The 25,540-nt window shown below is 35.4% G+C and overlaps 1 protein-coding gene across 1 annotated transcript in view; it reads left to right on the top strand.

Annotated features, from left to right (window-relative positions):
- The window catches only part of LOC111142089 (methionine sulfoxide reductase B3), a 163,576-nt gene that overhangs the window by 26,283 nt on the left and 111,753 nt on the right, over positions 1 to 25,540 (top strand). The window contains exons 2-4 of the mRNA XM_022495039.1: positions 3,456 to 3,582; positions 21,843 to 21,951; positions 23,574 to 23,651. Coding sequence (XP_022350747.1) covers positions 3,507 to 3,582; positions 21,843 to 21,951; positions 23,574 to 23,651 — 263 coding nt within the window. The 5' untranslated portion in view covers positions 3,456 to 3,506. The remainder of the gene's footprint in view (positions 1 to 3,455; positions 3,583 to 21,842; positions 21,952 to 23,573; positions 23,652 to 25,540) is intronic.

Here is a 25,540-nt window from a genome sequence, read left to right as displayed (position 1 = left end):
CAACATATTGAAGCTTTGGTATAGTCAAGGGAAGTCAATTCTAGGCATGTTTTGGAGATGTCCTAAAGGTGTGTCCAAGAAGTTGAGAGAAAAATTTTGAAAGTGAAAGAAAAAAGGGGAAGTTGCATCTGGTGGAACAGAGAGAGCAAATGCAGAAATCTGAGAATGTCTCAGACTGTGTTCTTCCCTAATGCCTTACTTGTTTCACTCAGTGTTAAGAGAGAGAATCTTTAAATATTCTTCTTGAATTGATTGAATCCTTATGAAATGTTTATTGTCAGTCACATTATCTAGTAGGGACCCATAGAGTCAGAGGATTTAGAGTGAGCTGGTCCAGCCTCAGGCTCTTCATTGCCAGTTGTGTCATGGTCAAGAGCACTGGTCCTGGAGCTCCATGGCTTGTGTTCAAACCTGCTAAAGCATTCAGTCCAGTTAAGTAAGGGCCCTGGGCCTCAGTGGCTCTAGGATTTTAGTCAAGTTACTTGACCTTCCTATACCTCAGTCTCTGCATCTAAAAATGGAAAATGATGTATGCATCTCATAAGACCCCTGGGCTTTAAAGAGCTAATAAACTGAAGTGCTTAGAATAGTGCCTGCCACATGCTAAGGGTTTCATCAACGATTATCCTTAGGAAATCTTTATCTTACCATTTTTGTTAGGGTGATAATTTACTGTGGAAATTCATCAAAGAGTAGCAAGCTTTGTGGCTTCAAAAAGATTCTGTCTTCGGAGACTCTAAATAGGATTGGGTGTAAACCAACTGTTAGAAATACCTAATTCATATAATTTTAAAATATAGTAAATATTTGTACATGTCAATAGCTAATAATAGCTAACATTTGCTGAGCATATACTATGTGCAAGGAGTTGTTCCAAGTGCTTTTTACCAATTCGTTTATTTTGAAGTTGAGGGAACTGAGGCACTGAGGGGGTAAGCAGTTTGTCCAAGGTAACACAACTAGTTAGGGGAGGGCCAACATTCCCACCCAAGGCATCTGACCCCAGAGCTCACACACATCCACTGCGATGGCCCGTCTTTTGTCCAAATGTGTTCTGTATTTTAGATCACTTTGTCAAAATGTTTAATTTCATTTACTGCAAACATATATGGAAAACATTAAAAATTGTGTTAAATCATTTCATCATAAAGATGTTTCTTTTTCTCTTCTAGAGAGGGTTGCTCTTGGCATCACATGTTAGAACCATATTAATAACTATGATTCTTTTGTTCCATTGATGTATACGATCGTGAGTTGGATTTCACCAAGGTATCCAGATGCATGTGTCCATTTTTTAGAACGGGTTTTCACTTTACATTTTAATGATGACATATTTTCAGAATAGTGTGTAAGTAATGTCACTTTACATGCATTTTGCAAAATTAGCTATTTTTTCTGCTATCATGAGGATTAAGGCATTTAAAAAAAAATATGGTACCCTACCCTGTGAAATGTGTGCTTTGTAGGATTTTAAATTGGAGAACATTGTAATGAATCATGCTTTTTGCATTCTTCAGTATAAAAAGACTAGACTGCTCTAAAAGTTACATTTTAGTTCTGCACTTTCTTGGCGCCAACTAAGGTAACACTTTATGGGTTCTCTTTTAAAGAAAATTGGGCAAAACTGATTCGCCACTAGATGGAGCCCTGGCTATTTGGGTAGCAATAAATGCAAGAGCCTGGACATTAAATCACGCAGTCACATCATGCTGGAGGGCTGAGGGGCTCTGGTATTCGAGGCCCTCAGCTTTTAATTGTAGAATGCATCTTTGTTCTTTGCCTGACCTGCAGAGTGACATCACTCCCTTTCTTCCTGTGCGCTGGCTTTGACACAAGCCAGATGGCTGAGGCCATCGGTAGGCGCGCAGGCCGCCTGGTACAGCAGTTGATGAAACAGAATAGGAAGACGTTTTATGGTCAGCTCTGGGAACACAATGAGGCTGCAGCTTTGCTAAGTAATTACATTTATCGTGCACACTTTATTCCTCTCAGAGAAGGTCACAAGGAAAAAAAATACATTTTTATTTATAGTGTTGTGAGGTATAGACCTTTGATCTTTTATTAGTCAGTAGTCTGCTCCAAAGGAATGCTCTTTTCCCTGCTCTGCAGTCACTCGTGAAAATGACATGTTTATTTATGTTTAATGGTTCTTTTCAGCTGTGCATTGTGATACTTACCTTCCCTCTTCCTCCCTTTTGTCTCCAGTTAGTAACACAAAAATGTTTTAATTTTGTAGTGAGTTTAGTTTGGAGAAGTCAGAGTTCAGGTATGTTAATACAAGCCGATTTCTGTCAGATATACTCCAGAATGATTTGGTAAAATATATTACTGTTTATTATGTGTTGTTCTTCAAGGATGTCAGAAGAGACCAGGAACAGACTTTTATTCTGGGGGGATGAGGGCCAGGAAATGAATAAGACATTCATTTTACATCCATTTTTGGACATGTAGTGGTTACAGTCACTTATAATGCCAATTTAAAATAAGTTATTAAAAGTTAGTACTAGTCTAGTTTTTTCCATCTCCATTTGAAGTTAATCTTTAGCAATTGAAAGGTTGTACAAAACTTTAAGAAAATCATGACTGAGCTTTTCTCTGAAGTTTAACACTCATACAATTTTGAGATTCTTCCACATAGATTTATTTCCAAAACCTTTACAAATATTTTTACCCTTTTTAAGGTTAGGTTGTAAATATTATTCACAGAATTAACCTTGAAATTATAAATGATAAAATCAAATGAAAATTCATATTTGCTATGCTTTGCTCAAACTTAACACTTTCTAAAGTGAAGTTTCCTAGTTGTCTGTAGGTAATTTGGTTCTCTATTTAAAAAAGAAAGAAAAGAAAAAAAGAAACTCTAACAAAGGCATCTCTTAATCTTCTAGTATTTTACAATCTTCTCCAGGGAGGGAGATTTACAAATAATTGCTGGAAGGAGGCAGCATGGTATAAGGAAAGAAGAGAGCTTTGCAGTGAGATATAACAGGGTTTTCTAATCCTTTTTCCACTGGTTATTTGCTTTGTGCCCTTGGACCTTTGAGCCTCGATTTCCTCACATATTATTGGGGGATAAAACGTACCTCCTAGGTTTATTGTAAGAATTAAATGATACAATGTGTATATTGGGCCCCAGACAGTTCCTATCACATGGTACGAACTCACTCCATAAATGCTAATTCTTTTCAAATGTTTCAAACTTCGTCTCTTTTCTGACCTCTTGCAAAATGTGTTCACAGATTACACTTTTATATTGTGTGTATTTTATTCATAAGATATAAATAAGTCTGGGTTGAAAGTAAGCTCACCATCTGAAAAATAGGCATTTGAAATTTATTACCACCATGTATATGGGTTCAGTTCCAGATAAAACCGTAACCATCAATTGTGCAATGAATGTGTTTAACATTTGTGATGTTTTAATTGGTTTTTGTTTTCTTTTTTCTCCTACTCAGCTCTTGCCCCTGTTCTTTGCCTCTCGTTCTGTTGGTGAAGATATCACAGTGATGTCTGCATTCAACCTGCTGCATTTGGTGACAAAGAGCCAGCCAGTAGCCCTGCGAGCCTGTGGGCTTCCCTCAGGTTGCTGCTTCTTGTCCTGTACCTAGTGAGGGCACTAGTCTGGGTGGGTGTTTCTGCTGCAGGAAATGATACACCAGAATGCTTTGCTAAATTCCGTTTTCTTTCACTTGGGCCCTAATTTGAAGACGGAAATTGGTTATAAATCACCACTCTACTTTGAGTAACATTCATTTCCACAATCCTTATAACCCTTGGAAACATTGTCCAGTTTCTTTGCTCAGTCTATAATTGTCACTAATATTTCACGATATCTTCTTGTTCTTTAATGCACACTACACATCTGAAAATCATAACATTCATAAGAGGCTAGCAGTCTTCATAAGAAACTGCCCCAAATCACACAAACAGGATATTCGTCTTGTTCAAGGAGAATGAAAATTCTTTTCATTCCACATGTGGCCGTTACTTTGGGAAAGGAAAAATGAAAATGAACAACTTTAGTATAATAAAGTTACTTATTTATTTTAGTTAAAAAGAAATGATGTTCTCCTTAACAATGATGAAATAACAACAAAATCAGCTTGTGTCAACTGGTTCTTAATTTAGAACCACTATAGTTTTAAAAAACGTGATTCTAAGCATGTACACAAGTGGAGCATGCAAGTCCAAAATTTCAGTGTATGCCTATAGCATAAATTTAATATTTTAATTTTATTATGAAAATCACAATGGCCAGATATTTTCTGTGAACATTTTTTCAATATTATTTATATTTTCTGTTAATGTACATATCTCTGTTACTGTCTTGTATAGAGAATTTAATTCCAACTCATTAAACACTCATTGAATATTAACCGTGTGTGCCAGGCATTGTGGGAAGCAGTGAGGATACAATGATAAACAAGGTCAAGCCGATTTCTTTCACTAGCTCAAGGTGGAAATGACATTGTGTGAGGACCTTTGAACCTTATGGTGATAGGACTAAATAAAAGATATTTATGCCTGGGATGTTAGGGGAACTCAAAGAAAGAACCCACAGAAGCTCTTGGGTTAGGGGCAAAATTTTTGTAAAGGAGGGAAGGTCTCTGAGGTTTAAAGGAGGACTTCACAGAGGATGTAGTTTTTAAGCAGAATCTCAGTCTATGAACATCAGTTAGCCAAAAAATGGAAAGGACAATTCTAGGATATGGAGTAGCATGGGCAAGATGTAAAGGCCTGAAAGAGCAAGGTATGTTCTGTGAGATGCAGGTTATTTCATACGGATAGCTTGGGTGGATGACGGCAATTGCAAGAGGTGAGGAAGGAAGGTAGCCAAGTCATGAAGTGCCTCTTATGATGTTTTAAGGAATTTAAGTCTTGGGGAAGGGATGAGGGGGAAATAACATGACTTGATTTGCATTTGATAGGGATTCTTGATTTAGTATGGTGGAAGGTCAATGTTGGTTCCAGATGTTTCTATGAGATGACTAGGATGGCAACTTGATTTGAAGGGTAGCTAAGGCCTTTTTCTTGAAGCTGTATTTGAGTAGTAAATGTCTGTTTATTTAAAAATAGATTTTATGTCTATTTATGATGACTTGAGAGGCTCATGAAGCTTAATTCATGCCTCTTGCGTTTCTTTTGCCTCTCTGAGCTAGCCATGCCCTTGCAGTGCCCCAGCAGAGAACATTAAAGGAGTTTGAGGTGGGAGGGACTCATGAAATGCTGAGTCTTAGCAGTGGTCATAACAGTTGGTTTGGAAAGAAGGGAGATGGGGGCACCTGGGTTGCTCAGTGAGTTAAGCACCCAATCCTCGATTTTAGATCAGGTCATGATCGCAGGGTCTTGAGATTGAGCCCCTTGTTGGGCTCCATGCTGGGTGTAGAGTCCACTTGGGATTCTCTCTTTTCCCTCTCCCTGTGCCTCTCCCCTGCTCACTCTCTCTCTCTCTCTCTAAAAAAACAAAAAACAAAAACAAACAAAAAAACCCCAAACCAAACAAAACAAAAAGAGGGGAGATGGATTTGAGAGATTTTTAGGTTGTAGAACTGATAAGGTTTACCTGCTGAATTGTATATGAGCTTGAGGGAGAACATCAATCAATGTAGTCCCTGTGTCATGTGGAACTTTTTCCTAAGTATATACTATATATGACAGTGGGAATATGAAAGTTATTTAGTTTATACATAATTACCATGTTTTCCACTGAAAAAATCCCCAAAGTGTAAGAACACCAGTAGTGTTCTGTAACATGAGTGTTCTCTACACAGAGGAGCCTAAATATTTGTGGTGACAACTTATTAATAAATAAATTAATTAATGGTATATTCCTTGAGATATTAGAATCATGAAATTGAAGGATTTTATAACGAAATTGTTTAATTGAGCTATAAGTATCTTTAAATTTTGATATCAAATGATTCAAAGATACATTCAACAAAGCTGATAATTCCTAAGCAATAACCATTACCACATAGTGCTTAAGAACACAAATTCTGGGATTTGACAGAATTTGAAGTCTGATTTTGCTACTTAACTAGCTGTGAACCTTGGTGTCCTTGTTTGTAAGATGGGAGTTCATAATAGTACTCACCTGGAGGGTAGCTGTGGGGGTGAAATATATTAGGATGTGAAAAGTGCGTAGAACCATAGCAAGGATTTAGCAAGTCACCATCTGTAACTATCACTGAGTTCCCTATAGATTTCTTTTTCTTTCTTTCTTCCTTTCTTTCTTTCTTTCTTTCTTTCTTTCTTTCTTTCTTTCTTTCTTTCCTTTCTTCTATCTATCGTCTTTGTATTTTTATAGTACAATAGACTTTTAAGAACATATAAATATGTCCTATCTTTCATTTAACTATTTTCACTTTAATAAGAACCATAAATGCACTTTCTGATTGAGAAATAATCCTCTCAATCCGTTGTTTTTTATCTCTTTCTTTTACTTATACATCTTGCCTAACCAGAATTCAAGTCCTATAAATATACATGTTTCTTTTATTCTTACTATCCAGTACTGATGGAAGCCAAAGTGTCTTTCTGGCTTGCAGATCCATTTTAATTTGATAGATGAATTGGCCAGAATAGTTTTCCATAATGCCGTAGTCATTCAAGCACCACTTTTTAAAGCATTTTGAAAGTCAGTCTTTCTAGCATTTACGTACTTTACAATTTGAATATTAGTAAAATCGTTACCATCCATTTCTCTAACAGAATTGTATTCTTAGAAATACAGGAATGTTGAAGAAATTAAGTTCAACAGGAATGAAACAAACTATATTTTGAAAAATAAAAGTGAAGTTGAAGTGGGATTGCTAGTTCCTATTACTTTGTATTAGTAGGGAGGGAAGAGGTCAAAACTGGAGATGTAGGAAATTAAGGTGAAAGTCTGGAGTCTTGCTTTAATTTATTGTTCCCTGGTCAAAACCCATTACAACAAAAATCTCTGTAAATCAAAAAGATTTCTGCTCCCTTAGCCAATACCCTGCTAATTTCAGATATTATTCAATACAAAATAATTCCAGAACCAAAAAATAATTGGGACAGACTCTTAAAATTGATTATAACTGGATTAATCTGAATGGAGGCCATATCCTAAAAGGGTGACCTATCATTTTTCAGCTTTGACTTCCTTTGCTTCTTATTTTTAAATAAAGCATAATTTTAATTTAGAGCTTATTAAGTGTATCTGAGTTATGGTTCACTCATGTTTGTAATTAAAGGTAATTTCTTTCTTTCTCAGATTTTTTTTCTTAATTTCCTATAACAGTTTCATTTTGTATCAAAAGAGCACTGGGATAGGAGTCAGAAAACTCCTAACCACAGCCCTATCACTACCTTGTGTACCATGAACATGTAAATCTCTTCTGATCTCAGTATCTTTATCTTTAAAACAAAGAATTCAAATTAAATCATCTATTCAGTTCTGTGATTTTATTAACTGTTGTTTTTACTTTTGGCCCTGGCTTAATCAAATCTAGAAGGTCAGTACTAATTAATGGCTGGGAATTTATTTTTAAAAAATCTCGGTTATGGTGGGAGGACAGAAATCTTTTCCACATTTGAACACTAGAATTACTTACCACTATATCAAGACTGAAGCATTATCTGAGGAGAGATTAGGAAGCACAATTTTCTACATAGTTTCAGTGCTTGATAAAAATTAAGTCTAATTGTAGCTTAGGCTAGATAGCCTGGTAGCTTTCAGCCAAGTGAGAGTGTTTGTCTAAATAGTACTAATTACAGTGATAAATTATACTTTTCTCTAACATCGTACACATAACATGTGGTTGTTACTTTACTTCATTGGCTTTTTTAACAGGCACATGGCTGTGATGTAGTTTGTAAAGATATCATAATATCCTAATGTAGAAATGAGAAGTTTTAAAGAGAGATATTTTGCAAATGGGGTTTGCAAGTCATAGAATATCATCTGTATAACTAGAACTCTCCAGAGCTTAGCACAATGCCTGGCACTTGATAAATATTTGTTAAATGAATGAATAAATCTTTGGAAAGTTTACATGTAGGTGAAGTGATAGCTGTAACAGATAGTACACATTTATTTGAGACTCTTTTACATGGGAAGATTTAAAACAAAGTTCATAGTTTCGCTGCCTTTTGAATATATTATGAAAAACGATTTCTCTTCTCTCACTTTGTTGCATTTAATGCAATATAGTTGATATGGTAGGTATAGAACACATTGTAGCTAAACAAAGAGCAAAAAAGTGGTAACATGGATTCATTGTGTATTATCCAGACTTGTCCAGACTTGCTTTTACTTTTCTCACAGTTTGAGTTTTAGTGGTAGATAAACTGTTTGAGGAAGGGAATAGGTACATATTATGCCTATTATGAGAATTAAGAATTCCAGCTCTTTAGATCACTTTTCTCTGGAGCAAGTTAATGTCGTTTGCTATGCTTTAAATTTTCCATTTGTAAAGAGGAGCTACAACAGACATGCACCAAAGCAACATGCATAAGTAAGAATAACTACTATCCAAGTTGAAGCTGGCAACAGTTCATTAATGGCATCTGATGGTATGTTTATATACTTAAAAAAAAAAAGAATTGAGGTCATCAGTGTGCTTGCTGTTCATCTACTACATAGATTGGCTTCCTATGCCAGTTTTATTTTTTAACCTTTTAGGGTTATGAAAAGATGAATCATCTCCACAATTCTTTGATAAGTGTTATGATTCTCCTCCCTCAGAAAGTACATCTGTGAACCTACACACAATTTTTCATATAATTTCATTTTTTTTCTGTTAAATTATATTCCAAAACCCTTAAGGGAGGGCTCTTTGACCACAGGTTCAGAACCTGTGTTCTAAACAATACACACGATACTAACATAAAAACTGATTAGAACATAGTATATCTGATTTCTTTATTGATACCACCAATAGAATTCTCTCCTGCATGTTTAGATTAATGACCACCATTGTTCAGTTACACCAGTGTCTTACATGCTCATCTTACCTAACTTCTTTGATTATATTAAAAATACTTTGGGGATATTTTTAAAAAAGAAACAGATAATATTTAAAAAATAGACCTACAAATTTCAACTCACATAATTCACAAAATGATCTGCGACTAATTGAATTGTACCCACTTTTTCCGGTAGATGGCACTAGATTTACATTCTTTTGCAGCATGCAAGCGCACTGTTATCCTTAGCACATAGGTGCATTGTGAAAACGTAAACAAAAGTATGTAAAGAATATCCAGTTAAGAACATATGGATTTACAAACCACAAGTTTTTCTGCTTATATTTTGTTCAAACAGTATTTGTAGAGTGCAAAACCTTTTTCCATTTTCAATAGGATTCCAAGTCCCTTAGGCTTGGACATCTCATCAAAATTGTCTTTCATGTATAGACTTTCTATAAACTAAAACAAGTTTTCATAAGTTAACTTATCTTAAATCCAAATAGCTGATTTAACAGTAATTTATAGCATTATATGCAACTAAATTTTCTTCAGCAGACCACCCAAGAATGAAAGAAAATTTTACATTTTGTTTTGCTATGTTTTGAATTTTTATAGAATCTTGAAAATGTTATTGGTTTAACATGTTGATTGTTAAGCATGAATTAAAATATTTCTGGAAACTAAGAAAAATTATATTTAAAATGTTGATTAATGAGTACTCTGATGCAGCTATATTTTTTCTAAAACAAAATGTTTTAGTACCTCTATGATATAATAAAGTTTTAATGTTAATGTTGAAAACTTGCTGTATGACATCTAATTACAATATGAGTTTTAAAAACTATTTGTGCACAAAGCTAAATTATGATAGCACAATACATCTGTATGGATAAGATGTTGGGCATATGGTTTGTTAAATGTGGATTTTGTTAATTTTTTATTAAATATGGAATAAATTCTTCATATATACATTAATGGTTATAAAATATGTAGCAATATCTAATAGCAAGGGAGATAAAAATGGGCATGAACAAAAGATAAAAAAAATTTTAGTTTGAGCACCTCACTGGTTGACTAATTAACAGTGACTGTAAAGAATATAAAACGTGTTGATGAGTTCTGAAAACAAATGATAATTCTGCAGGGTTAGATTATCTAGACAATATGGACTCTTGGGGAATCTTATAAGTAGAGTTATTAGATGTTTATCTAACTAAACATGCTCACAAGAATGTTACCTGTCAGATCATATAGAAGGGTTTATGCAAACAAGCCGGAACCATCTTTCGCTCTCAACAACAGACATGTTTAGTGAAGAAAGGAGGCCTTTTTGGCAGTTCACAAAGACTCACTAATACTGAGGCTAGATACTCGGTGAATTGTCAGTCTTTTCCAATTTGTAGATTCATCCGAGATATTTTGTTTAGAGGTTAAATTTCTCATCACTGCTTTTGCTAGATACATTTTAATTTAAAATGCTTTAAAAAAAGTTTTTACTGAGATGCAGTGGCAAATTATTTCTAATTTCTGTGCATTTGCATTTAAAATCAACCATTTATTTAAAAATTTAAAATTTCCATTCATTTATTTCAATTCCCTATTTTTTTTCTTTTTTTACATTTAGTATACTTGTACTTGTATTAGCCACTTAAAAATGTATGTTATAAAAAATATACCAAGGAAGGACAAAGATGTTATTTAGGTGATTTGTAAGAGCTATACATTTAGAGAATTTAAATTTATCCAACTACTATGATAACCATTTCCTTCAACACTAGATATATTTATTATATCCAGCCATAGAATTGCAAGCAAAGAGTGGAATGCTAATTTAAATCATTAGATTATTTTAATTTTAAGTAAGCAAAGAAAATCCAAAATTCTATAGCTATAGTTTTTAAGATTTTGTTTTGTTATAGAAGGCATTTTGGCTCACGGAATGAGACAGCTGTTCATACTATATTCCATTTTGATTAATATTTTAATAGTTCTTGTTCAAATTTTAGATAACATTGTAAGTTTCAGATCTTGCTGTCCTATTACTGGTATTGATGAAGAAACAGATTGGAAGCTTAGTCTGTATTTACTAGCTTGTTTGTACTACCAACTTGCTTTCTGGCCCCATTAATCTGCTTTATGCCTTTTATTCCTGTTTTTCATCTGTAAGCTGGGAATGACTTAACAATCTTTTCAAATCTTTCGCGATTAGATATGACCTTCAGGTATTAACATTATCTATCTCACATTTCCCAGAAATGTATTCTGTGCCACTTTAATCTCTGGCTCTACAGGGAAATAAGCTGGAAAAATTAAAAAAAGGAGGGGTGGGACATTAAATATGCCCGGGAAAGGTGATGGGTTTGATTGGCCAAAATCTATTTCTAATGTAGGAAAATCCTTGGTTCCTTCAGAGTAAGCTCCGGAAAGGCAGAAATTTTTTTTTGCCTCTTTAGTTCACTACTATAACTCTGCAGCTAGAATTGTATCTTGTCACTTAATAGGTGTTTGATAAATATTTGTGGAATGAATTAAGTAGCATCCTCTTATATATCAAAATAATGCCACACTGTAAATAATGTGACCTCTGTTTTTAAGAAATGTATATCCTGATGAGAAAGACGGCCACTTTGGGTCCAGGTTTTGTTATCTATAGGATGAAGAAGTTATATACTTGATGGTTTTATGATTCTACATAAACACTTCCTCCTTTGCTTTCCCTCCTATGGAGGGAGTAAGAGAAGTGAGAAGCATTCTGCTTCTTTCTGAACAGAATGGCTGACTGGCTTCTTGGAATAGGATCTGAAGCAATGACAGATATTGAAGGAATGTGTAGATGTAATTAGCAGGAAGTCGTAGGGGTGGGGATGGCGACATGGGGGTGGGAATGGACTGTGAGCACATGGGTTAGTAAAAGATGGGCATGTTAAAGCACAACAAAGCAGGAGTTCAAGAAAGAAATGTAATGAATGAATAAATTAAAGTAGGAACGCTGCAGACAAGAGAGCCTGGCTCTCATTAACCAGGTGTGTGACCATGTCAAGTAACTTTGTTAGGACCTGGTTTCCTCATGAGAGCTTTGGACTAGAAGTTCCTCATTTCCCAAATTATAACTTGAGGAACACTAATTAATACCCTGTAAAAGTGATCCTATTGTCAGATTGAGAAACTGCATGCTATCATATTTTATAACTTCTGTTTTTACAGTTTATCATCTTGATAATGAGGATGCAGCTTAACCAACCATGTGAGAAAATATGTCATTGGCAACTCTTTTTTACTTTTGTAGTAGAGTGTAAAGTAATGGTGTGCTGAAATACCACATATTTAATAATGCACATCAGCATTAAGAAAAATCTCTGAGAAGATCATTAAAAAACCCATGTAACCTTGATTTTTCCAATATAGTTTGACTGTGGAAATTTATTCTCACCAACCCTCTACTCCCCCCCGCCCACCTCCTTGTAAGAACAACCCATTAGCTTTTTTTTTTTTTTTTTGAGCCAGTGTGTTACAGATTACATTTTGGGAAGCGCTGGATTAGGTAATCTCTTGGTCTTAAATCCAAAGATTTAGTGGATTATTAGCCTGTAACAGAAGATTTGAATGTGGAACTCAAGAAAGGATTCAGAATAGTAATAAAAGAAAAAAGTTAATCTATCATCAATTATTCTTTTTTTAATTGCACTGATTTAAAATATTAATGTTGCAATTTTTTAAAAGATTTTATTTTTTTAAGTAATCTCTACACCCAATGTGGGGCTTGAACTTACAACCCCAAGATCAAGAGATATATGCTCCACTGATTTAGCCTGCCAGGCACCCCTGTTGTTGCAGTTTTTAAATTAAATTCCAAGAAACATAGCCTAAGTCGTCATTTAGAAAACATCTTTTTGGAAGAAAATTTAAATACAAATAATTAAAATGGGGAGTTGAATAAATATTTAAACGCAGCGTATACTTACTTAGTACTTACTCTTGCCCGGGCACATTGCTAGGTGCTGGGAGTGCAAAGGTAACCAAGATATGTATGTACTCTGTCTTTCAAGGAGGTACTGAATAATTCAGGAGGAGTCCTATGCCTTTTCTTTAGTTGTCTCAGTGATAAAGAAAAATATAAAAATTTTTACTTTTTTTCACTCTAGAATCTTTCAGATTTTTCTGGAACATATGGACTCAAATTTAGCTATTCATTGAGTGACAATTGCAGACTTGTTTTCTGCTCATTGTTTTAGAATTAATTTTGATTTTAAATTTGATTTGGGAGATAATGTAATTTTGGAAATTTACAAAGCTAAGCTCTCAGACAATATAAATTTTATTTTCTTTCTAATGAAGTATTCTTAATGTTACATTTAAATAGAATTCTGCATCCCTGAATGGTGGATCCTATCCTTCCTTTTTGTGGATAGTTACCCTTCATCTTCCCTTCAGTCTGTGCTCTCAAAGGGGCGAGGCAGGATGGGAGAGCAAGCTATTTTTTGCAAGTCTTTTTGATTGCATGTGAAATGTAGAATGGAAATGAGCCTGTCTGTTTTTAATTTTTTTTTTCTTTCCCTGTATGGGCCATGATGTTCTAGTGAAGACCCATACTAGAAAAAAAAAATTAAAAACAGGGAACTCCAACTTTGTCAGACATTTCACATGCAATCAGATAGACTTGAAGTTAAGTGACTTTCTCTTCCACCATTGTCACTTGATGATGGCGGTGCCTTTAAAAATTCTCTTTTTACTCATATGCTTTGCAAGCAGGAAAATGCTTTTTGCATCAAGAGATGTTTTAAATATTTCCCAAAACTTAGGCTTTATGGTCCACATTAATGTAAAAATCATTGCTCTTGGTATTTGCATTACATACTGAAGAGTTGATAAAGTACTCTAGTTCTTTTAGATACTTAAAGAACGTTGATAAAATTATTGCTACATATGACTTCAACAATTAAAAATTTACTTATGACACACAAGTAATAGATAGAAATACAAAATGTGGTTTCTATCTTACAGAGTCATTCAGGTGAATGTTTCACCAGGATGCACATAGTGGCAAGCATCTCCACATCTCCTATCAAGAAACTCATGCCTCCCTAATTATGAGAACTTACTATTAAAAGCTAGAATTTTAAACCATATTAATAGCCTTTGGATGTTGTGGGAAATAAATGTACTCCCATTGACTTCCAGTGAGAAAAAGCTTGCACACATTCCCCTTAATATTAAAACTGCCTTCTTTCTTTCTTTTTTTTTAAAAAGTATTTTATTTATTTATTTGACAGAGAGAGATCACAAGTAGGCAGAGAGGCAGGCGGGGGTGAGGGGAGCAGGCGGGGGCAGGGCGGGGAAGCAGGCCCCTTGGTGAGCAGAGAGCCCGATGTGGGGCTCGATCCCAGGACCCTGGGATCATGACCTGAGCCGATGGCAGAGGCTCAACCCACTGAGCCACCCAGGCACCCCAAAACTGCTTTACTTCTCAGTTCCACAATTTCTCCTCTTCCAAATCTAAATCCACACTTTATCCTGTCTGTTTTTACTTTGGTAAGTTAGCTGATATCTCTTATGTGAAAGACCCTTTGGATTCCATTCATCAGACCGGATACTTACCAACTTGACATTGAACACATTTGATCACACTACATCTCAGCTTGTCTAGATGGAGTTCTCTGCCCTATTTGAATCTTCTCTAGCCCTCTGAGCCTATAGATGCTGTTTCTACAATATATGAGTTTTCCATATCTCAGTTACAATTGGACCTTGTCAATCTAGATGGGCAAAGTCTGAGAATATTAATGTCTTCTTTGTTAACATTCTATACACAAAATTTTGTGTATACTTTTACCATGCGACTGCACATTGTATTGATGGCTTTTCTTATATCTTTCCTGCTAGAATGTGTGCTCTCCTAAGATCAGAACCTTGACTTATTTGTTTTTAACTTTCCAGAGCTCATCATAGTTCTTGATTCATTGTAGATGTTTAATAAGTAGTTGTAGAATGTATGAATTAATATGAGGCTCAACAGTTTGTATTGTCAAAGAATTTATAATCTGGGAAAATAAAGTGGAAACAACTGAAGACATTTGAGAGTAGTTGAAAAATGCTATTTTAGCTCATGTAAATAGTACCTTGTAGAGTAAATGCACTAGTACTAAGGGTATACAGAAGAAAGGAGTTAGAGTAGGGACGAATTTATCCAAATAAATATGAATTTATTTGGAATTTATCTGAATAAATAAGCATGTAGACCTGGAAGGAAAATTTCCTTAAAAGTATTCTCTCAATTTATCTGTTCAGACCTTCAGTATGGAAACCAGAGACCAATTTTATCATTCAACTATGCTCCACTAAAACATATGGTCTTGTTTAATTCAAAACATTTAAAATGGTATGTTGCTTTGGCATGCTTCTAATGTCCATTGATGTTAATTAGAACTCTGTGCGTGCATCAACAGAATATAACTGAAACCGGTCTGTAGAACTGTCTTATGTGAATAGAAAAACAATGAGAAGGCATGAAATGTGATAATTACTATGACAAGGATATGATTTTTCTCACATATAGAAAAAAAAAAATCTTTTGGAAGAAAGAGTGGTCTTGCTTTCTGACTCTTAAGACCTGAAGTTTTATTTTCTTTGTGTTATATTTAAGACTTGGAGGATGAATGAAATGAAACCGAACCTAAATGTAAAAATTAGGAATGTTTTTAAACATGGAAACCAGGTTGAGGTACAAATTTTAAACTTTCTTTAATTATGACTATTCCCTGACATCACCTGCACAAGCATTCGGCAGGGAGGAGGGACAGGATTGTTCCAGAAGGGTAAAAGCATCCTTTGCCTAAAGGATTTTGCTCTCTGGGTCTATCAAAAATTTATCACTGAAAAACATCTATTGAGTGTCCTCTCACACATGACTCCAGGTTGGGAATGATAATCTGTAGTCTGAAAGGGATGACATTAATTACACAGAGCAAGTTAGCAGAGACTGCACTCTAGTTCTGGGTTCAAAGTTCAGCCAGTCAGATGCTCTTGGAGAGCTATTTCAAGGATAACACTTTGCTAAAACGAGATTCCCTAACATTTCTCTTGGGATTAAAAAGTAATGCCAGACAATGTCTGTACGAAGATATGTAATTGTAAATTTCCTGGTTTAAAAACTTACTCTTTGCATGTTTAATTTGTTGCTTTCTGCCTCATTCACATTCAGGTTTTGGCACGCGTCTTGCAGTTCCCTGTCTCTGTCTCTACCACTGGAGCATGAATTAGCGTAATCATCTCTTGTATTGGCCATGTCCTCTGTGTGTTTAGAAAGCACCTCTTGGATATTCGTACAGCCAACTTTCTCTCTTCCTTCAGGGCTTTGTCCAATGTCACCTTCTCAGTGAGCCCTACCTTGACCATATTTAAGGCTACATCCCGTAACTTCTTCTATTTCTAATCTTCTTTGCTCTGCTCAGTTTTGCCCTTTTCCTTCCTGTGTGCTTATCACCTTCTAAGAGGCTATCTAATTTGCTTACTTATTTTCATTGTGTTTTTTCTGTCTTCCCCCCCGCCCTCTGCTGCTTTTGCAGGAGCTCCATGAAAGCAGAATCTTTATTTTGTTCACTGGTATAGCCTAAGTACTTAGAATAATGCCAGCGTATAATAGGTGCTCAATGATTACTGGAGGAATGAATGAATATATTTTATTTAGCACAGTACCTGGCACTCTGTAAGCATTCAACACTTTTGTTGCCTTTAGAAAACAGTAAGAAAAAAGTGTGGGATCAATGGTCCTGTAAGTAAGCCCCGCAACTCTAGTTTCATGGAAGCCACAGTATTGAGGCAAAAGTGTCATGACATCTTAGATTGCATGTTAATCTCGGAAATGTTTTTCCTATGTAGATCTACTTTGAGAAAAATCAGAATTGGGTATGCTTCTATAGGCATGAAAGCTTTTCTTCCTCATGCTTGCCATTTTTTTTCCCCAAGTCTTTATTGAATTACTGGAATGCAAAACAAACAAACATATATGAAAAAAATGGTTCATGGAATACATTTCACATGCTATTCTAAAAATGGACTAGATTTGGCTTTTATAAATGCCCACTTATTTAGAAATTTCTAACATTGTCATACCTGGATAGTGTTCAGCTTTCCACTGTGATGGACTAATAACCAACTGAAAATTCAAAGTGGTAATGAAAATTCAAGCATACCACTTTGAAATATAGTAGCAAGCTATTTCAACATGATTTTTACTGTTTAAACCCACTAAACTCAAAGCAAAACAAGATGGTCTTGTCATCTTTTATTTATTTATTATCTTGGGAAAATATTTAATAGTTTCATTTTTTTCTGATCCTAGAACCAAAACTAAAGTTATGGGGTCTTTAGGTCTTGTTTTGTTTTGATTTTTCACAATGAAATGTAAGATTTATGACTTAAAAGTGTTCTAAGACTTAGGTAACAGATCTGATTTACTTCTTAACAGGAAGTTAAAAAGCCTTTCAACGTTTTATAGACTTTGTGAGAATCCCATTTGAACCTTGTCATTGACCTTCTGCTGAGGGAATGAACACAGGAAAACAGACATTGGCCAGCAGACAAATGTATTTATTTTTCTGAATGTACTGTGGTGATTATTACTCTTCTCCTCTATTATCTTAACTTGTTAGCAATAGTTCTTGAGCTAAAAGTTATTGCATAATTTAAGAAGAAAGAAGAAAACAGTAGCATAATTTGTCCTCACAGACTATATAATGACTATGGGCTTTAGGGTCAGATAGCCCTGGGTTTGAGTTGATATATCTATTTACTGTTTGTCCTTAGTTATTTTACAACCTCTCTGAACCTCAGTTTCTGAATCTGTAGAATGGGCATGATTTCTACCTCCTAGAATTATTGCGAGGATTAAACATGGTTATGTAAAAATGCCTAGAAATGTGCCTGGTACATAGTAAACACTCAAATTTTAGTTTTCTTTTAATTCTTATTTTAATAATTTAAAAAGATAATTTGTGAGAAAAATACTGTCCTAAGGGAATTATTATAGAAAAATGGTTACCAATAAAATACTGCAGCACACTGAAATAGTTAACGTGGCTACCTTTGAAAATACATTTTTAACTTCAGAATTTAGTGGCTTCAGCATGATAATGTGGTACTGCATTTATTCAGACAGTGTTTGCTGAGATCACTTAGATTGTTGCTGTGCTCCTTAGAGCAGACCTGTGAAGGTGTCAGCACATGGTCAGAGAGATTGACTTGTCTGAGATCACATTGACTGGGAAGCAGGCAGAACCAGAACATGAACTTTTGCTGTAAGTCTGTTTCTACTTAGAGCAAGAGCTTGCCATTGGAGCTTCAAGATAATACTGGCTTTGAGGCAGCAAGCCTCAATGGAACAAGCACCAATATAAAAAGAGACTTCAGGCATATTTCAGTCAATAAATACTCTTGGATGGGGTTCAAGATGGAGCTTATCTATACTGAAGTTACTCTGTAGGGACTGGTGTTACAGTGAGATACCGAGGTGGCAGTATCACTCCCCCAAACATATTTTGTGTTGCATGTGTGCACACACACACTCACTTGTGCCTTCGAAGCATTCTAGTAAACATTTAAATACAGGGAAAAGTCTTTCCCTAACATACTTCTAAGCCAATTTAGAGGTCATTGAGCAGATGTCATATAATACTAATGTTAAATTACCCTGTGTAATAAGAAAATTACAGTTCCTAAGTGAAGATAGTGAAGGGAAACCATCCAATGAATTATTCTAGGATTTCAAAATGAAATGATTTCTTCAAAATTAACAGTGGCACCATATAACTTTAGAAAAGTGAGTCTGAGAGGGAGAAAGGAAATCAGAGACAAAAGGGAAGCCTTTCTGTGTTTATATATGTCAGTTTTGGGTTATGATGCTAGAAGAACTAATGTAATAGTATAGCTTTCAATTGTCCAGGAAGTATATTATTAAACTATGTGGCAAGAAATTTATTAAAATCTGACTAACTGCTCATTGGGTTGCTTAATATAAAATCACAATAACTGTTTCTAGTCTGCATATACTTCCTTTTGCTATTAGATACACTTTGAAAGACTAATTATTTTAAGAACATGGTATGACCAAAGAATAAAAACATATAAAGTTCGACAACTTCAAATAAGCACTAGTGTTTCTTAAAGAAAAAAAAAAAAAAAACCTCACTTACAGTTAGGAAACAATATTTATATTTAAGGTTGAAAAGCCAGGATATAGGAAAATTTTGCTAATTTGGAAGATGACCTTTAAGTGCACCAAAACCAAATAATTTGTAGGCTGTGACATAGGGCACATTCCTACAAAACTTGTGTGAATACTGCTTTAGTGATTCTTGAAAGACAAACAAAGAAAGCTGGACTGAAATCTTTATCCCCCTCCCAGATAAGACGGAGTCTGACAAAAGAGCACAGCCCTCTTTCAAAGCTTGCCATGAAAACGAGGTCTCTGTGCCACAGTTAATGAGATGGTTCATGGTGGAAAAACAATCTGTTTTTAAGAATGTTTAGATCAAAAGTAATTTCTAATCTATGAAATAAAGTGTCCTCAATACCCTTCATTCACTAGGAAAGCTTTTATGTTTGTCGTATTTACTTCAATCAGATGTTTTCAATTTTACCTTTTCTCTCTGTACAAATACTTTACGTGGTTCGTCAAAACTGACCAGCAGTTTTATTCTCTTTCTTCAGAAGAGATTTTTGAGAGAGGGAGAATGAAAAAGAGAGAGACATCTTTGCCTAAACGATTTGCAAGCATCTGTGCTTTAAGCTACTTTTTATGAACACTCCTTAGTAAATGACTCAAGGTAAAAAAGCAGAAAAGCATCCAATGTTAGGAAATTGCAACCCAATACCGTGTAATTTAAACCTGCAGTTGCTTCTCTTGTGCTAAATGACATACAGATGGGTAGCTTAGTTCCCTCAATTTTGGAAACACAATTGGTCTTTTTGTATGAATGAACATATATTAACAAAAATATTTTGGGCAGAATCGTTTAATTCTAATTGTGCAGATTTTAATTCCGTGCCATGGGAAAGAATACTTTTAACCCAGAGATTTTGTCACGTTAAGTTTGCAATTAATGAATCTTTTTGCAAAATCAACAGAGATACAATCCTTCCAACTAATAGAGAAATAAAAACAAAAAGATCACTTCTGAGAGTCTAGAGTGAACGGAACAGAAACTCGGTTATGACAGTCAACTGAAACGTAACAAAGCAGTTCCGCGTTCAGGCTCTGGAGAGGTGGGCTTGGACAGGACAAACATTTCTCATCTGCCCCTCAGAAAGATTGTAAGTAGTAGGTGTTTGGATAAAGCCTAGTGTAATATGGGTTCCACCGAGATGAGAGACTGGCACGCCATCAGCCATATGCCAGCTGTCCCTGTTGATCTTCCCAGGCCAGAGCAAGGCCAGCCTGCTCCGTGGAAGGTCAGGAGAGGTGCTGTTTGACAACCCACAGGCCTAGGCCAAGGTGCGACTTTGTTTGGCTCTGGTTAGCTATCTTCCCACCTCTGTATTTTCTCATCGAGGATCGGCCGCTCTGTCTTGATGGCCCTGATTCTGGAAGCTGATATGCTTCCTCAATCCCACAATCAGGGGAACCGGTTAGTCAATTTTCTCCTGGTTTCATTTCAGTGACCTCACATACTATGACATCAGGTGACTTACCAGTAAAAGATGTAGGGAGCATTTCTATTTTAATCAGAGTTCTTTTCATTTCAGAGGAAGTTCAGTATTCAGGTAATGAAGCAAGCTTTCTTTTAGAAAGTTCAAAACATGGTAAGAGATTTTGCACATAGGGCCCACTGCAAGCCTCTTTCCCACTATGATGGATGGCCTAAAAAAAAAAGGGCAATTTTATTGCATTGAGTAAGGGTTGCCCTGTTGCGGAGTTATATTTCTTTTCAATCATTTGTGTAGGTAAAATAAAATACTACCTATAAACAGGTGTTGTCTGAACATTTTACTGCAGTCTGTGTAGGCCGAAATAAAAGCTGCCGTTGTTATTACAATCACATTACAATTATTTCCCCATTCAAATACACTTAATCAGTGAAGTCTTCCTAGATGTACTTTGCAAAAAGAAGACTGTAGGTCTCTAAGTAAAATCACATTCACTTTACTTCTTCTCTTTGTCTCCCCCCTCCCTATTTTTCTCACCTTTTCTTCGGAACTTATTGAATCTACATTAGTGTTAAAACCTTCTTCTGGAGTCTATTAAAGCTTTCTTGCTGCCTCTCTAATATTGTAAGATACAGTCTTTAAAGACACTTGTTTTTAAGGACTCTACAGAACCTAGTGAGATGTCTGACAGAATCACAGAGAACAACAAATTCCTAAGTTATGGAAAAATGCATCTTTAGGGTTTTTAAAAAAAAAATAGGATGCCATTTAAATGGCCTAAAATGGAAATTGAATGATGGTTTCAAGCTATCCCGCTAAGTTGCAGAATTGTTGAGTGGGGAGTTACTCTTCAATATAATATGCCCATCATCTTATATATATATATACAGTGTAAATGCTCATAAGCAGGGTGATGCTTTTGGAATTTCTTTGAAAAAAAAAAAAAAAGGATTTCCTGGTATTAGGAGACAAAGGATATGCTACCACCTTTGGGAACATTCAGTGAGTTGTTACCATCCCATGTTGGCATCTTTGGTTAGGGCACTTTGTGAATGCTCCAGTGGGAGCCTCTGAATCTTGAGAAAGATTCTCTTCCACCTGAGAGAAATAGTCAGCTGCAGTTCAGATAATTTTGTCTGGTGCGTTAGGGACCAGTCTAGTGGTTGACAAGTGACTGCAGAAGCTGGGCGGTGGCGCCCAGCCAAAGCAAGTATTTAGGATTCGAACTAAAAAGACTCCTTCTCCCATATCCTCTCTCTTTCCAGGGTCATGTAGGGATAAAAAGAACTGTAAGGTGGTCTTTTCCCAGCAGGAACTGAGGAAGCGGCTAACACCCCTGCAGTACCATGTCACTCAGGAGAAAGGGACCGAAAGGTAAGATGAGCTGTAAGAAAAAGTCATTAAGAACTAGTTTTCTTCACCTCCCCCCACCGCACCCCCCACCTCCATGGCTCTGAATCATTTTCCTTGCCATTTAATTTAAAGAATTCTACACTTATTTGCTAAAAATCTACAAATTAGTATCCTTGAAAAGGTTGAAAATGGTATTGTTTAGGTTAAGACTAAGTTTTATTTATTCTTTCCCCCATTTAATGAACACCCTATCTTATGTAAAGTCACAAGGCTTTTATTAAGGGCCTGTTTTTAGTTTACTACAAAATGTGTGGAAGTAATAGCGATTTAGGTACATTTTTTGGGAAGACATCACAGTAAGCAAAACCATGAGGGACATGGCACTGTGCCAGGATGCTGAAATTTTGAAGGTGGCCATTGTAAGTATAGACGTTTTGGCTGCAAAAAGAAGGTAGCATAATTTAGTTCCTTTCTACCCCACTCCAATTTCTTTTTGAAGCACATGTGGAGAAACTATTTATTGGCTCATTTGTGGTTGGAATGTCAAAAATTTTCAATAACTGCCCTCACATGGCTCTGGTCCTTGGAAGTTCGCCCTGAGTCCTGAAAAAAGAGTTTGTTCGCTTCCAAGACGTTTTTAGTGAATAAAGTCTCTCTCAGCTGATTCCAGCACAAAGGTAACCTGCCAAGGTCCAACCATTTTGTTGTTTAATATATACCATGGAGGCTGGCATAGGGCTGTGACTTACCTCTGATCCAAATTTATTAATGATGTAACTTCTTGTTTTCATTCATGAACTGAAAGAGCCCTCTGCCACACACGGGGGCCTTGTTAATAGTCAACATTCTCTTCCTGTCATAGTATATACTGTTTACCGAATTTACCCAACGTCGAAGCTCTGACAGAGTCTACTCTCACCACACAGTGAGCCAGTGGTGGGCTTCAGCCTCAGCCCAGGAGGACCTCTGCCCGTCCCGCTGTGTACATGACTAGCAAAATGATTTAATGCACACAAACAACTAGAGATTAGGTCATTCTTAAAAATTCTGTTTATAAAAAAATTGGACCTCATAAAGAGGGTGAAAGGATAATAAAAACAAGCTGCAGAGCACATAGACTTTTTGTTGGGCTAGCACAGCTGATTTGTATTAGCTTGAATGACCTCCTAGCCTTTAAGATTGTTAACTTAGAAAAATATTCCCTTAAAGCTGCAATATTCCTTTTCGAACCAAAAAATAAGACTCCTTCCACTTGAAGTCTTGGACCCTTCTGCATTTTTGGGTATACACTCTTGGACACTGTAGAGTAGGCAGAAATCTTATGTAGTAATTTTTTCACCCTGTGAATCTGAATTATAAGGTTTTTTTTTAATAACAAAAATTTTGTTCTAAGCATTACATAGCTAGATGGCTTCATTTTTTTTTAACCTGCTCTAGTTTAGAGTAGTTATATGCACATTTTATTATATAGGTTTGAAATATATTAGTAATGTTCAGATTTCCATATGTTTGGTCTGTTCTCATTTTAGGACAAAAAGGCCTTGAAAGATTTATTAGAGAAATATATTTTAAGTAAATACATTCTATAAGAAATAATACTAACTTTGTTTAATTTTTTTAATGCTCTGTTTATTTTTTATCAGTGCCTTTGAAGGAGAATATACACATCACAAAGATCCTGGAATATATAAATGTGTTGTTTGTGGAACTCCATTGTTCAAGTAAGTGTGTGAAAAACCTATGGATATGGGAAATATCATGGATGACAACAAACTAGTTATTGCTCATTCACATTAGAATCTTTATGCTACTAAAAAAAAAAGAATCTTTATGCTACTAAATTTTCTTATTTCTATTATTTCTATTTTCTCTCTACAAAACAAAAGTAATTGTTGACTTTCATGATAAATTACCAGTTGGTAGACTGGCTGCCTTTGCACTATTTGGATCTTTAAAATCTTCAGTGTTAACTTGCTCATAGCAATTAACCATGGTGCTTAGAAGAGCTATGAAAGAGATTTTGGTGGGCATAGAAATATTTATATATTTGTTGATTTTTCTTCTACCAAGTGATAGCCCTAAATTCATTTATTGGGCCACATTAAAAGTTCTTCTCATGCATCCTTCGATTGAATAATAGCCACCAAGTTGATTATTCATATTTCTGTAACAAAGCGCAATACCTGTACTGAAAGTAATGTGGGTATTATAACTGATAGTTGTACATATGTAAGCAAATTATCTTTATTTTAAAGATGCCAATACTTTACTATAAAACAAGCGGTATAGAGATTTTTTTGCCAAAACAGTCAATTCAGACAGTGTAGGTTATGGATCTTATTCAAGAAAGGAAAATCTTTACCAAAATTTAATTATCTAGGTGTAGAAAAATCCTAGAAGCCCTGTACTTCCCATGAGGATGCTTATTTGGGGGAATGAAAAGACAAAAAGCTTAACTGAGAGTAAATGTCACTTATTTAAAGCAGAATTACAAATTTCTAAGGGGAAATGAACAAACAAGAATCCTATATGTGTAGCGTGTAAAACATACTTAATATCTCTCCATAAATGTTTCCCTTTTAAAACACTAGCATTTACAGATTTTCCAGAAATAACAGGAAATAGTAGTTTCCTTGAAAATTTTTTAGAAGTTTAAAACCTTTCTTAACTTGCATAAACCTTATTGCACATTAGTGTTGGTTGAGAATCTGTTCTGAATTCTTATGTATTTATTCTTCATGTTAAAAAAACCCCAGCCCTTCAAATTGTCACCCATTTCCTCTCAGAAAACACACATCCTTATATTTCAACACCTTTAGCTTGTGTCATAATAGTTGATATAACACTTAAGATAGTTGCTGAGCCATGTTAAAGTTGTTAATATCCCAAATGGTAAAAATTGGCCACATCCCCTTCGCCTTTTGTTTAAGAATCTCCATATCTTTCCCCATCATGTGATTCAGTAAAGTAGTGGATCTAAGGAAAACTTATTGTTTTAAATAAGAAACAGAACCACTGTAAATGAAGGATTGAACCCATGTGAGATCTTGCGTCACAAATACTGAAAAGCAAGATCTTTGTTTAAACACAGGTACTGGTGAGATTCAGGGAGTTTCACATTTGAGGTGATATTATGTCAATTTCCTTTAGCATTCTTATACGGAAAGCTTTTATTTTCTAAGTTTCTAAGGAATATGGTTTAATTTTTTATTCTCTTTCCCCCGTATTTTTTATTTTTTATTATTTTATTATTTTTATTTTTTAAAAAGATTTATTTTATTTATTTGAGAGAGAGAGAGAAAGACAGCATGAGAGGGGAGAGGTCAGAGGCAGAAGCAGATTCCCCGGCAAGCAGGGCACCGGATGGGGGACTTGATCCCAAGACTCCAGATCATGACTTGATCCGAAGGCAGTTGCTTGACCAGCCGAGCCACCCAGATGCCCCAACCCCCCTATTTTTAAAATTGTATGCTTCTCCTTCCTTGGTTTCTTGTCAGTTTTAGTGGGGGAATTGTTCTAGCCTTTACTGTAGATTGCGTAAGTTCATTGGTGTAGGGCTGCTGTCTTCAGACCGGAGAAATTGTACCTTGGGTGTCCGCCAAGACTTTTT

Source organism: Enhydra lutris, unplaced genomic scaffold, assembly GCF_002288905.1.
Source record: "Enhydra lutris kenyoni isolate GAN:26980312 unplaced genomic scaffold, ASM228890v2 scaffoldscaffold7, whole genome shotgun sequence".
Taxonomy (NCBI): Eukaryota; Metazoa; Chordata; class Mammalia; order Carnivora; family Mustelidae; genus Enhydra; species Enhydra lutris.
The sequence above is the reverse complement of the archived record's forward strand: the minus strand, read 5'-3'. Positions and strand labels throughout refer to the sequence as shown.